General features: G+C 42.7%; 1 protein-coding gene across 1 annotated transcript in view; it reads left to right on the plus strand.

The window, feature by feature from the left end:
- The window catches only part of LOC134652852 (E3 ubiquitin-protein ligase Ubr3), a 103,043-nt gene that overhangs the window by 73,701 nt on the left and 15,960 nt on the right, over positions 1-13,382 (plus strand). Inside the window, exons 10-21 of the mRNA XM_063508051.1 lie at positions 1,937-2,118; positions 2,482-2,606; positions 2,961-3,103; positions 3,617-3,780; positions 4,085-4,221; positions 6,327-6,490; positions 7,442-7,628; positions 8,513-8,622; positions 9,217-9,300; positions 10,512-10,662; positions 11,340-11,440; positions 12,600-12,744. Coding sequence (XP_063364121.1) covers positions 1,937-2,118; positions 2,482-2,606; positions 2,961-3,103; positions 3,617-3,780; positions 4,085-4,221; positions 6,327-6,490; positions 7,442-7,628; positions 8,513-8,622; positions 9,217-9,300; positions 10,512-10,662; positions 11,340-11,440; positions 12,600-12,744 — 1,693 coding nt within the window. The remainder of the gene's footprint in view (positions 1-1,936; positions 2,119-2,481; positions 2,607-2,960; positions 3,104-3,616; positions 3,781-4,084; positions 4,222-6,326; positions 6,491-7,441; positions 7,629-8,512; positions 8,623-9,216; positions 9,301-10,511; positions 10,663-11,339; positions 11,441-12,599; positions 12,745-13,382) is intronic.

Consider the following 13,382-nt stretch of genomic DNA (forward strand, 5'->3'; position numbering starts at 1 on the left):
GCGACCACTACGACTCCTAGTTTGCTCCTGGATATGATATGATACAGTTAAAATGTTGCTCCATCTGAAGTAACAGTGGGAGTCCCCGAAAAATGCTTTTGAAACAAACTAAGGCGCTTAAAATTATATGATAAAACATTGATAACAAGAATACTTAGTTTCAAGCTGGTGGCATCCAAACGAGTGATATTTGAAATATAAAATTGTTATAATATATCCACTTTCTTAATATAATCAGTTTCTTTCGATTGAAATGATCAGAAGAAGCATCTCATGCTTTGTTCCATTAGATGAGTAATAAAATTGTAAATAACAAAACACCTTGATTATATTCATATAACACGTAATGTTGCTCGTATTTATGAGTAATTGAACACTCATTACGGTTGTTTCCTTAAGATCATGGATCCTGCAAAATGTGTACTAAATAAAATAATGCTTGCCGCAATTTAAATAAACTTTACGTGTTGTCTTTAGTATAAGTCTGACAAGATAGATTGACTAGGAAGCTGACGGCGCATTATTTATTACGATTGGGAGTAATGACAATGAAAAATAAAAAAAAGCATTTTGATGGTTGCTGAATAACATTGGAATTCCTCTGACTCCAAAAAATATCGCTATTAAGTTTGATGAATTTATCCCGTCGAGATGAATTTTAACTGAGCAATAGTCAACTACATACCTACACCTATGTTAATTTTGCAGTAGTCTCAATTTAGAGAGCAGGCTTGGGAGAAAGGTGACTTATTTTTCTCTCCTTACTGGCATAAATGCGAAATTAAGGCCTTACATTTCTTGTATCGCTGTTGTGTAAATTCAGTAGTTCAGTACCGACATTTGGTCTCACGCTATAGCGCACACAATCAACACTTTGAGAAAGCGCTAGACCGCGCGTAAATTGTGAAGCGTACTAGGCATGAGAAAACTAACTCCAAACTTCCAAAGTATTTTAGATGTGAAAATTTTGCTATGTAAATTTTATCCTAAGTATAGATTTTTATAACCTTTTAATTTAAAATTTCAAACACAGATACGTTAAATCTCGACTAAATCGGCCTCTAACCCTAAACGAACAGTCTCCGATCCATCGTGGGATCGTGGGTATTTTTTAAAGACTAATTTAGTGTCCCACCGCTGGGCCTTTGCCCAGCCTCTCCTCGTTTCCTCCACTCGACCCTGTCGTTTGTAATATTATAATAACAATCATAAATTCGGGAGTACGGCGTATGGAGGGCAGACGCCAATCGAATTATATTAAGCGACGAGGAAACATCGCTTACCCTCACAGCACGCACGAACGATCGTGACAATGCAAGATGCACGTGAATGTCCCCTTCGTGCGAGGGTCCGATCTTCCGACCCGCATCGTAAAATCACCGGATCGTGTAATCAAGTATAGCCAAAAATGCTACTGTAGCAATACTTACTCCGTCTATGTCTATAAATACTTACCCTATACCTACTTACCGTGGCCGCGTGTCTATCTTTGGAAACTTCTACATAGAAATATTAATACCTATTCACATTGTAAGTACCAAAATGTTCTACTGGATATGGTCACCGTCAAGTAGGTAATGTATACTGGAAAAGATAAACTGATTCAGTTCATAAAGCGATAAGGCGATAATTGATGAATGATGGAGCAGCGTTTAAAAATTATAAATAAGTAGGCATAGGACAAATTACTTTAGGCTATAACTCTCGTAAGATGGTCACCATACCGTTTATGAAAGAAGTTTGACCTATATACATCCCCATACTATACTGTATCAATTCAAATAAATAATTTCTGATTTCTGATTTTAAATCTATACCTAAAATTTTATTGTTTTTTCGACTATATAGTAAACTACAAAATCCACGTGGTCTATATTAAAAATGTACGAAATAATGAAACCCCAAAACTCATTAGCACATTTTCTTCTATTGACAGAGTTTGTTCTACGAGATCCTTGCCGGCATCTGGGTGCGCAACGGGCTGCAGATCAAGGGGCAGGCCATGACGTACATCCAGGCCAACTTCTGCAACTCCATGGTGGACATGGACATCTACTGGCTGCAGATCTGCGCCGCGCACCTCCCCGCCGACCAGTTCCTCGACATGTGCATCGACATGTGAGTACAGTGTGCAGTCACCGTGATACATCCAGGCCGACTGCAACTCCATGTGGACATGGACATCTACTGACTGCAGATATGCGCCGCGCACCTCCCCGCCGACATGTGCATGTGAGTCCAGAACCTTCTGTGGACAGCTTAAGCCTAAGTTCTTCTTCTTTGTCCTATACTCATGGCTGAGTGATGTCATGTGAAGATACACTTCACCGTCGCTCTACGCCCTCACGATCTTGGGCTGGACGAATTCTGTAATTCTGTAATGTAGCTCCAGTTGAATGATGTCTACCCAATGATTTGATACATACATGTAGCTGATAGGACTTACTTTGATGACAACTAAAACTGTGCGAATATTTGCAGGTTTGGCGTCCGCGAGTGGCTGAGCATGGTGCCAATGCCGCCCGTCCAGGCGGCCGAGCAGGACGCCATGGTGGAGGGCCTGCTCACCTTCCTAGCTATCCTCGTCTCTTCACGGACCAACCTCGGTAAACTTTCTGCTTAAACCAAGCCTATTTTCAGGATAAGCTAGACTTAGTAGTTTCTGTTTATTAAATTTCATAATTAACCGAGCCTTTCGAGTACTTTAAGGAATACATGTATTTATTATGTAAGCTAATCTTAACACTAACATAACGCCAAGAAAATTGTTTAATGACATTGTTTCTGCAGTAGTTAGTGACTAGAGATCTTGATCATCTGACGTATTTTTCATAATACATATATGCTTTTCTTCGATCAATTCCTATTCGTGGCTAGCTTTTATACCACGACACAAAACTCCTGTTTTTTAATAACCCATGAGCGTTTGTTGTGCCATTTACCCGAGTCTCATTGTCCAGGCAACGACGAATTAACGCAATCTCGGCTGGAAGTGAGCACACTGCTGGCCGCCGGGGACAAGACCCACTCACAACTTCTAGAACTAATGCCGGAGCGCTCCGGAAACGCACACACCAGGAACTTCGAAGTTGTCCTTAAAGAGGTACGTATGCAATGACTCCAAATTCCAGCATCAGCTACTGTGATCTTGTGGCTGGTTGCTGGGCTTTAAACTTCTACATTACTATTTGGCGTTAAAAGAGGCTAGACATTGTGAGCAAAACGCTGTATTTACATTTTTAGCTGTACCAACTGCTACTTTGCAAAAACGATAAAAATTGGACAGGCCGAATTGAACGGCCTGACAATCTTGATATGTCTCTAATTGGGGCAGTGTTTATGTAAAGGCCATCTAGATGCCTCTCTCGCTAAGTTTGCAGCAACTTGGCACTTATGAGTCTTATGACAGTGACAATGTACCCATACATACATAGTTATCCTTCACGTAAAACTAGGCAGACGACTTAGCGACTCTAAGAGGAATTGGAATGCAAACTCTCGGTCCTTTTTATAATATCAAATAAGCTTCGAGGCAGTAAGAAATTTTGTTAGCAGTAAAGGTCCGCGAGGTTCGATCAGTCTTTTATTTTGTTTTCATTATTATATGTTGTTACAGTTATCAACGTACCGGCCGCCTCCGCGCGGCTCCGAGAACCTCGAGCAAGGCCTCTTCGTGCCCACCCCCCTCGTATGGCAGAAATACTACGACCCCCTGCACGTGCTGCGCCGGGCAGTCCACAGAAGGGACTTCCACGCCTCCATGGAGCGGTTCACCGCCTAGTAAGTTTACGTACAGACCGGACCCCGAAACAGTGATTCTTTCAAACCGACCAAGATCGTCGACACACTCGGAGCTAAAGTTCTTAAGTGGCAATTCGGATGGAAGGACGCAGACAGAGGCATTCGCCTTTAAAAAAAGTTGGTGGTTTGTTCAAAATCGTCAAAACCGTTCGACGAGAGCTACGTTCAACTGGTCATCGTTGAGATTCTTGGTCATACGCCCAGTAGTGGAATATGATGGTGATGGTGAAGCCTCAAGATACGCAAGTAGGAAGCGTTTGAACTAATTGCCTGTTTGTTGTAGTGTGCGCGAGAAGCAGAAGGCATCCGGGCAGCCCAGTACAAGCAAGCCCGGCGAGGGAGCGGCGCTGTGGCCGCCGTTACGACCCGCGGCCGCGCCGCCCCCTGAAGCCGGGGACCCGAGGGCCATCTGCGCGTCAGGTACTTTTTCAAACTGTTTTTGTAACTTTTTCCTATTGGATTCTTCTTCTTTCAGTATCTAGTACTTATTCTAAATTAATTTTTAACATGCAGATTACGTCTGCGAGCGATATTCCAAATTTTATATTAAAGGAAAAAATGGAAAAATTACGCTTCCGGCAGGACTTGAACCCGCAACCTCCGCAATCCGTGCGTTAGCTCTGCCAATTGAGCTACGGAAGCCTACCAGAATCTTGCGAATATTTCCATTCCTTCCCTCATGCATACGCCTTTGGGGTGGCGTATAGCGACATCTACCGAAAAACGATTACATCTTTTTTTTTTATACCACACCCCAAGCAAAAAAATTAATGCCAAGAAAGATAAAATTACCCAGTATGTTCACAACTTCAAGGGCGCTTAGAAAAATAAAACATACTGGGTAATTTTACCTTTCTTGGCATTAAATTTTTTTTTATTCCATTTAGAGATCTAACGATAGTAAATGTTACCATACTGAATTGGCCTATCTATCAGCTTAGTACATAAAAAAAATCAAGCATCTACCGCAATAATTCACGTCACCATAAATAAAAATCTCATCGTACTCGGCGATAGGTGAAAAATTAAAAAAAAATCATAACTCCGAAAATACGAAAAATCGCGGAACATACATGGGGGTGATTCAGATAGCCCTCTAGGTCCTCTACCAGCTTCAGTATATCACTACTTCTTGGGACACCCTGTATATATTTTTTATTTATTTATTTTATTTCAAAACAAGTTATACAGCATAACAGTATAAATACCAAACCACTGCTAACTTACACAGAATATTATAAGAAAAAGAAAACAGTATACAATTAACAATGATTTATAACTCAAGATAGGCTATAGGCGTTCCAAAATTGAAGCGCTTACCTTGTGACAAATTGGACAAGTTGCCTTTAGTCGCGGCTGGACAAGCGAGGAATGTGCACGTGCTAACGGGCTCCCGCACACCGAAAGAGAAAGAGACGACCTTATGTTTAACAACCAGTGTGACAAAGACGGATGGAATGAGAGAATTAATCAAAAATAACAGATTTCTTCGTAGGCACAGAAATAAATATGGAAGTATTTTTTGTGCTCCTCAAGTATGAGTATAACATATCTATGGTTATATAATATCATTGACAATTAATCACAAATTACACAATATTAACACACGATAATGTACCATTTTAAACTGTAGAAGGACGTGCATCCATCTTCTCACAAAACCTCAAACATTCATCACGCACAACCACCTGTCTGCCTGCAAACAAATCACACTGAGAGGCTGATGCAAGGAGCGCATTCAAAAGGAGCAAAGAACGAACCAGAGGGGAATTCCTACGTGCTACAGTACGCGAAGCCGGGACTGCCAGGAGACAACGGTCACGAGGTCTGAACTCGATTCTGGTCCGTGAGGGAACGTACAGACGTACTAGTTGCCCCGCCAGCTCAGTACAGTCCGACTCTCCGCGCAGGATACCGCAAGCATTAGTGAGAAGTCTAAAATTACGTCTTACCTCCAGAGAGTTGAAACCCAGTATTCCTAGCAAAAATTTGGTTGGGTATAGGAACGGATAGTACCCATACATTTTTTTATAGAGGAACCGTAAGAATACTTTTTGCACTCTCTCCAGAAGCAAGACATAAGATGCCTCATAAGGTGCCTTATAATTTTAGGATACATAGTTTAGCAGTTATTCAAGAAATTAGGCAAAAAATTACCATCCACTCCCTTCCTCTTTATCTCCGAAACTACTGGGTCTAAAATTTTGAAAAAATACACAAAGTAGTTCTTTATCTATAGACGATAGGAAAACCTATTAGAAATGTCAAGCGTGAATCGGACTTAATGCACGGAACCCTCGGAACGCGAGTCCGACTCGCACTCGGCCGGTTTTGTTTGTTTCGTAGGGTCCGCTCTGCCTCCGATCCCTGGGGCCCATTTTTCGAACGGTATTAGTCTAATATTATTATTGTGTTGCCATGGTAACCCATACGATTTGACAGTTCGTGGACTAATAATATTAGCCTAATATCGTTTGAGAAATAGGCCCCTGTTCTATATTGTGATCATGTAACTGTCGGCGCAGGGGTGCTGCACGGCGCGCTGCTGGGCGTGCTGCACCGCGGCGTGCACCGGCGCGCGCCCGACGCCAGCGCGCCGCACGCGCCGCCCGACCACGTGCTGGCGCTCGCCGTCTACCTGCTCGACGTGGGCGCCGCGCTGGCCGCCGAGCGCGCCACCGACCAACACGTCAGTACATATACTACATTTCAAATACGAAGGCCCGATTGCACTTGAGACGGTCATTGGGCGTTAACAATAGGATTAGTGATAACAAAAGATACCTGGCTAGACCCTTTTGCTTAAACGCCTTTTAAACAATGCAGATTGCACCGACGCGTGCCAATTTGAAGTGCTCCAAATTAGATAACAAAAGGCAAACATTATGAGCCCCATTGTTAAGTTTCAAGTGCAATCGGGCCTTGGTATTTGAAATGTAGTATACTATACTAGGAGAACATTATGAGCCAACAGGAGCTAACATTTAAATATTTTAGCTAAATATACCCGTCTCGCTAACGGAAGCGGCTCCTAAAACTAGTGCGATAAGGACGAGGCGAAAAATCCTGTGTAAAAATCTCAAAAATCGAGGTTTCGTACTCGACTGTTTCCTCCTCCAAAACTTAACCAATCGTAACCAAATTTGGAAATCTAAATGATTGTGACATTATCTGTGTCGGACCGTTTTGCTTTTTTGACTAATTGATATCAGTTTTGAATAGCACGCCTCTCATTGCGGCATACTGAATTAGGCCATTTTTGAAGGGCTCTAGCGCCTTAAAAAACAAAAATATCAAAAAAAGCAAAACGGTCCGACACAGATATTGACAATATTAATCTGTGTTGAAAAAATCATTGCTCTAGCTTCAAAACCCACGGAGGAAACAGTCGAGTACGTTTGTATGGAGAAATAACCACTCCTGTTGGCTCTTATATCTCGCTCTCATTATCATTTTCCGGGGAAGGTATATTATTCGATAAAAATCGCTTCGAGACGATGTTCTATATTCTACCCGAAATCGGATTCTCTAAATTTTGAGACCTGATCAAATTTTGTCATTAAAATCGGGCCGACTAGAAAAATACGGTTTAGAGTCATAAAAAACATCCTAATAGTATGTATACGGTCTGCGGTTTCAGCTGGACGTGATGGTGGCGGGCGGCGAGGGCGGCTCGCGCGGCGCGGCGGTGTCGGGGCGGCCGCTGCTGTCGGCCCTGACGGGTTCGCTCCCGGACAACGCGCGCACCGTGGTCGCCCGCCTGCCGCCGCCCCGCCCAACCCGGCCCCAGCCCGGGCCCGTCTACCCGCACCACGCGCACTCCGACAGTCAGTACCCCACACACCCACACACCTTATTTCTCCTCCTTGTACGAATACACCGGGACCTAGTGCCGGCCAAAAATACCTTACGATTATAAGAGGTCTAATCATTTTATTAAAACAACGGTATGTGTAATAAAAATACATTTATTTGGCACAATGAATATAATCTCTTTGAGCCTGATTAACCACACGCACGCGACAGTAGGTATACACTTAGACACATACTATAATTATTATCTCGGGTTCTCACAAAACAAAACGAACTGACCTGCTCACAATTCAAATACCTTCTACCATTTTTAATATTGATCGACCTTATCGTTCGAACGTCACCCCACGAATGATCGTTCAATATTCAAGATGGAGGGATCGATCACGTGACCATTCACGTGATCGATCATTACAAATACTTTTAAAAGTCACTTAGCTTATTTAATCTAGAAAAATGTTTTATAAGTACTAAAAATAAGTGATAAACCACACAGTATCCTTACACGATCGAATGTCGGCGACCGAACCTATCTCTTGAATCTCCCTCGCGACATGTGATATCCGACTCCGTTTTAGTTTCATAATGATGTGTTCCACATCTCGCCCCTTGGTGCGGTGTCGGATCTCGGCTCTACTTTCTCCCTCGGTCTTCAAGTTTAATGTCCGACCCGGCGCGTTTAATGGCTCTCTTTGCTCCGACTTTATGCACGAAGCCATAAACCGATTTGACCTTTGACTTCCTGACATCAAAACAATGTTAACATATATGCTAAGGGTATGCTGGTCCGTTTGAGATTGCGACCCCGTGCATACGAGCTTATATGTATAGTATGGAATTGCGATTGCAACTGTAAATACGTATAATGTGCCTAAACCTTTTCTAACTTTCGTATCAGGTGACACGGAGTGGGAGCCGACGGAAGCAGAGTCGGCGCGGATATCGCCGATGAAGTCGGCGCTGCTGTCGGCCATGAGCACGGCGCTGGCGGTGCCCCCGAATCTAGATGTAACTATAACAAGATATAAAATTATATAATACAATTTAAAGGCGTCGAAATAATAATGAATGTTACATATATTAAAACGAGTCGCTCATATACAGTATGGAAAGATAAGTCGGGCCCTGGAGGGAAACTACCTTAAATCCTTAAGCTGGCTCATTTTACTTAAAGGAGACATTCATTTATTTTTAAAAAGAAACAAAACTGCATTAAAAGATATTCTAAAACTCGCTTGCCTCGCCCGGGACTCGAACCGACTAAAAAATCCAAAAAATAAAAACTCGCAATTTTATTGTACTAGTCGATACAGTTAATGTTAATGATAACATTTCTCCAAGAAACATTAGGTCTTAAACTCGTTTGTCGTACAAAATATCCATAAAATGTAATATTTAGTACTCAAGATTTTTTAGACAAGCCAAATTGAAGAAAAAAAGAAAAATACTTTGAATGCAGTTTTGTTTCTTTTTAAAAATAAAGGAATGTCTCCATTAAGTAAAATGAGCCAGCTTAAGGATTTAAGGTAGTTTCCCTCCAGGGCCCGACTTATCTTTCCACACTGTATAAGACACATTCCCAACGTATTGTTTTAATCGTAGATGGTGGCCAACTCCGCACAGCCAGGTGACACCGACGACCAGTCCGACGGCGGCGGCGACGCCACGGAGATCAGAGCTTTAGAGGTAACCACTCGTTCTACTTGTCTAACATTCGCCAGACGGCGCGTGGTCGCTCACCATCAGGCGGTATGCTTGTTTGCCACCGACGTGCTATTAGAAGAAACGCAAGCCTGTAACTCCTTTTATGAGAAAGGTTCTCTACTCTCGTTTCTTTTACAAGCTTGCGTGACGCAGGCCCTTCATTAAAAGCGGAGTTTATAGACATGGAAATCCTTCTCAGTCCTTAGTGGAGATATTACTGAACGAAATAGACGAAATCGAGCGGTCGAAAATCAATAATCGGCCCTCAGTATTGAAAGTCTTTCGCCTGGCGGTCTAGCATGTAGTGATGGGTAGGACATCAATTTAAAATGAGTTTGTATGAGTACCTCATTTTCTAAAATGAGGTGTTACAATGTCTTACTTCAAATGAGGTGAGGTACTAGCATATTTTCAGCGTCAACTATTCCATTAATTCCAACAGCGACAATTTTTTTAAGATGTATGAAAGCTTGCAGCGCTTACGCTTGTTGTCTTTCGTGTTTAATTGTTAACGCTTAACGTATTTTCGGTGGTGACGCGAAGCGATATTGAAGTACGTCGCGTGTCGGTCTCACTCCTTTGGGTATTTCTAATTCGTTGTTTCATTTTGAAAGGATTTTTGAGGGGTTCATGTCACAGAGAGGCGGTAAATGGTACAAACTCAACGCATTTATCGGTGGACCTTTTGTCGTTGCAATAAGGTTTGTAGTTCGGCAGTTGACAGTGTGGATCATTACTCGTTTCTTCATTTGAGACATTTGAGTTTTGAGTGTCGGCGAGCAGGCGAGCACCTAGCGCCTCGCGCGATCCAGGGACTCTGTTGCGAGTTGTGAGGAGTGTATGAGTTTTGAGGGTCGCGAGACTCGCGAGTGAATTTGAACGGATAAGAGTTTTTTTGAAATTTGAAGTGTGTGATTGATTTGTGTGGCAAGAGGTGTTTGTGATGCGCGCAAGTAAATGAGTAAAATGAATAGAGGAGTGAAGTAAGACATTTTTGCGGTACGAAGTACTGCGACAAATTAACAAAATGAGACTTGAAGTCGCGCTTGATGTATGGAGTCGCGCGCGAGAACGCAACTCATGCTAGACCGCCTGATAGTGGCAGATTCTAATCCTTTATATATATATTTACGCGATTCTATTGAGTTGGAATAACTTGTGTTAATATAGCTAACTTTATGTGTATTCCACAGAGTGGCAGTATCAGCTCGGATGCGGAAGGCAGTCGAGCCCTCGCCCTGCCGATGCCGATGGCTGGCGCCGACGCCGACATGGCCGACGACATGTCGCTGGCACTCCAAGAGCGGGAGCCGTCACCCCCTGCCTCGATACCCATCGAATACGGTACTCATTCCTTTCATAATTGCATAAAAATCGATAGTTTCATGTTCTTTTGTTCAGGCATTTAAGCCCTATAAATTCAAAATACCACTTCAGGGAGCGTTCAAGTATTACGTAACGCATTTGGGGGGCGGGAGGGGGGGTTAGAAATACGCGTTACGTAACATTAATTTTAACCCTTCAGCCGGCCTAGCCAAAGTGACAATCGATCGAAACGCAACTGAGACTGTCGCACTAATATGGAAGAGGGATAGAGAGACACAAAGCGTTTCGTTGTCGAATCGATAGCGATTGTCACCTTGGCTAGGCCGGCAGGTACTTTACGCCACATAATTGTGGCCTTTAGGTAAAAAAATGGTCACTTGGTGGTTACGTAACGTTTTACTAGGGGGTGGGGGGGGGTACAGAAAAACGTTACGGCGCGTTACATGGGGGGGGAGAGGGGGTCAAAAATGTCCAAAAATTGCGTTACGTAATACTTGAACGCTCCCTTATAAGTAAATAGTTGACAGTGAGGGAATCAACTTATTTACAAGAAAGCGAAACGGGATGTTGCCTATAAATTCCCCAATTTGAATGCGACCTCGGGCACTGAAGGGCTTGGTCACTTTTTCTTTAGTAGATGACATCTATTTCAGTGTATAGTTTCTAGGACAGTAACCGATGTGTTGATATTACAGACGTGTCGACCCCCGAGTGGAGCGTGAGCCTGCGAGAGGATTCCCCGCCGCTGTCGCACGCGCTGCCGGGCACCGACCCTCAACCTTCTACCAACACACAGGTAACACTGGCTCGACTCACTGGACCATAGAGAAAAAAATACATAGAGTGCTCACTCCATACATCAGTTTTAGTACCAAAAAGACTATTAGCATCTAGCATCGAGTAGCGGAACTATCAGTACTGCTACTTGACAATAGATGTAGCACCGACCGGAAAGTCTTATGCTGTTGAGATAAGACTTTCCGGTCGGTGCTACATCTATTGTCAAGTAGCAGTACTGATAGTTCCGCTACTCGATGCTAGATGTAGACACTGAAATTAATAGTCTGAACTGATGTATGGAGTGAGCACTCTATGTATTTTTTTCTCTATGACTGGACCGTCGCTAATACTGGTGTTTCCTGCAGATAGTATTGTTTTATGCAGCAGTCAAATAATATAGGTTCCTAAAATGCGAGTGTAGAATTCTACGGTAGACCTACCGTAGAACCATGGTCACTCACATAAATAGTGATTGTTGCATACTGTCAGCAGCAGAAGTGGCTAAGCGGGCCAGGTGTTCAAAATGATCTTAACGCGACTTTATTGTTAAGAGAATAAGAGCGTGTCAAGGTCAATTTGAACACCCCGCCCGCTCAGCAACTTCTGCTGCTGACTGTATATCGGTCATAAAAAGTTGTGAAGATATATAGGTACATAGATTAAACATGTTTTTATGATCATCGATATAAAACAATTGTGATGGTATAAAACAGGGATGTTGCGAACATCCGCATCCGCAACCGCGGAACTTCCGCATTATTTTCAACATCCGCATCCGCATAAAATCGATGCGGATTTAATGCGGATGCGGATGTGGAACAGGTCGGTACAGGAACGTCTTAGCATCGGCGTAAGTGCTAGACTGCTAGGTAATTTAGTCATTAACCAAAAAGCCTATTAGAAATGAGCAGTCAAGCGTGAGTGGGACTTAATATACGGAACCCTTGGAACGCGAGTCCGACTCGCACTTGGCCGGTTTTTTGAAATAAAAATTACTAAAATGTAATATTTGACGTTTTTTATGGTACTATCTTGACATCCGCATCCGCGGATGTGAGCCTTTAAAAATCCGCATCCGCATCCGCGGATGTCAAGAAATCGGCATCCGCAACATCCCTGGTATAAAATAAAAAGAGAAGATGATTTGAACGCTTCAGAAGTGTATAATGTGGCAGGTGCAGCTGCACACGGGCGCGGACGACTCGATCCCCGTGAACGAGTCCATCATCTCCCTGCTGCTGAAGCTGCACTCGCAGCTGTCGGGGCGGCTCGACTCCTTCTCGCTCGAGGAACCGGAGCCGGCCCTAGACGAGCCCATCGGTGAGCTGGCTATTTGCAATCCTCCCGAGTCCATGAGGACTTTATAAACGATTTAATACATACAAGAAGGTTCCAAATTCAAAGCTGCAATAATGACAAGCGGGACTCGGGAGGATATTTTAACACTTATAGTTCAAAGTGCCCATTGTCAATAGGCTAGATGACTAATTTTCATTTATGGTATCAATCAATCAGGTTTGTTTTTAGGATCAAATGTCTATATGGGACCCATTGCATTAAAGCAATACAAAAGTCAGAAATGATAGTCAAAGTCCGACAGTCGTACTTCACTCGCTAAACGCCCCGAACAAAATGCTATATGAACGTGACGTCGAGGTCACTGAGATCGCATCTTGAAGTATGAACTAAACAAGAAAATTGCATTTTTACCGGTGAAATATTGCGTTAATGTATATAGTTGCTATACAATCTTATTTTGGATAAAATGTGAGGAATCGAATGGTATCCTTACTTATTTCGTTTTTGAAAGTTAAAAAAAAAAACTTAAATTTTGAAACTTTCATGTGCTGTATTTTTGTATTATTTCCATATATTCTTTTAATATCCTCAATATTGTGATAAGTTGCTCATTTGCTATCTATTTTACTAGATTTTGTTATAAAATTCAACATGTGTCA

This window comes from Cydia amplana, chromosome 12 (genome assembly GCF_948474715.1).
Source record: "Cydia amplana chromosome 12, ilCydAmpl1.1, whole genome shotgun sequence".
Taxonomy (NCBI): Eukaryota; Metazoa; Arthropoda; class Insecta; order Lepidoptera; family Tortricidae; genus Cydia; species Cydia amplana.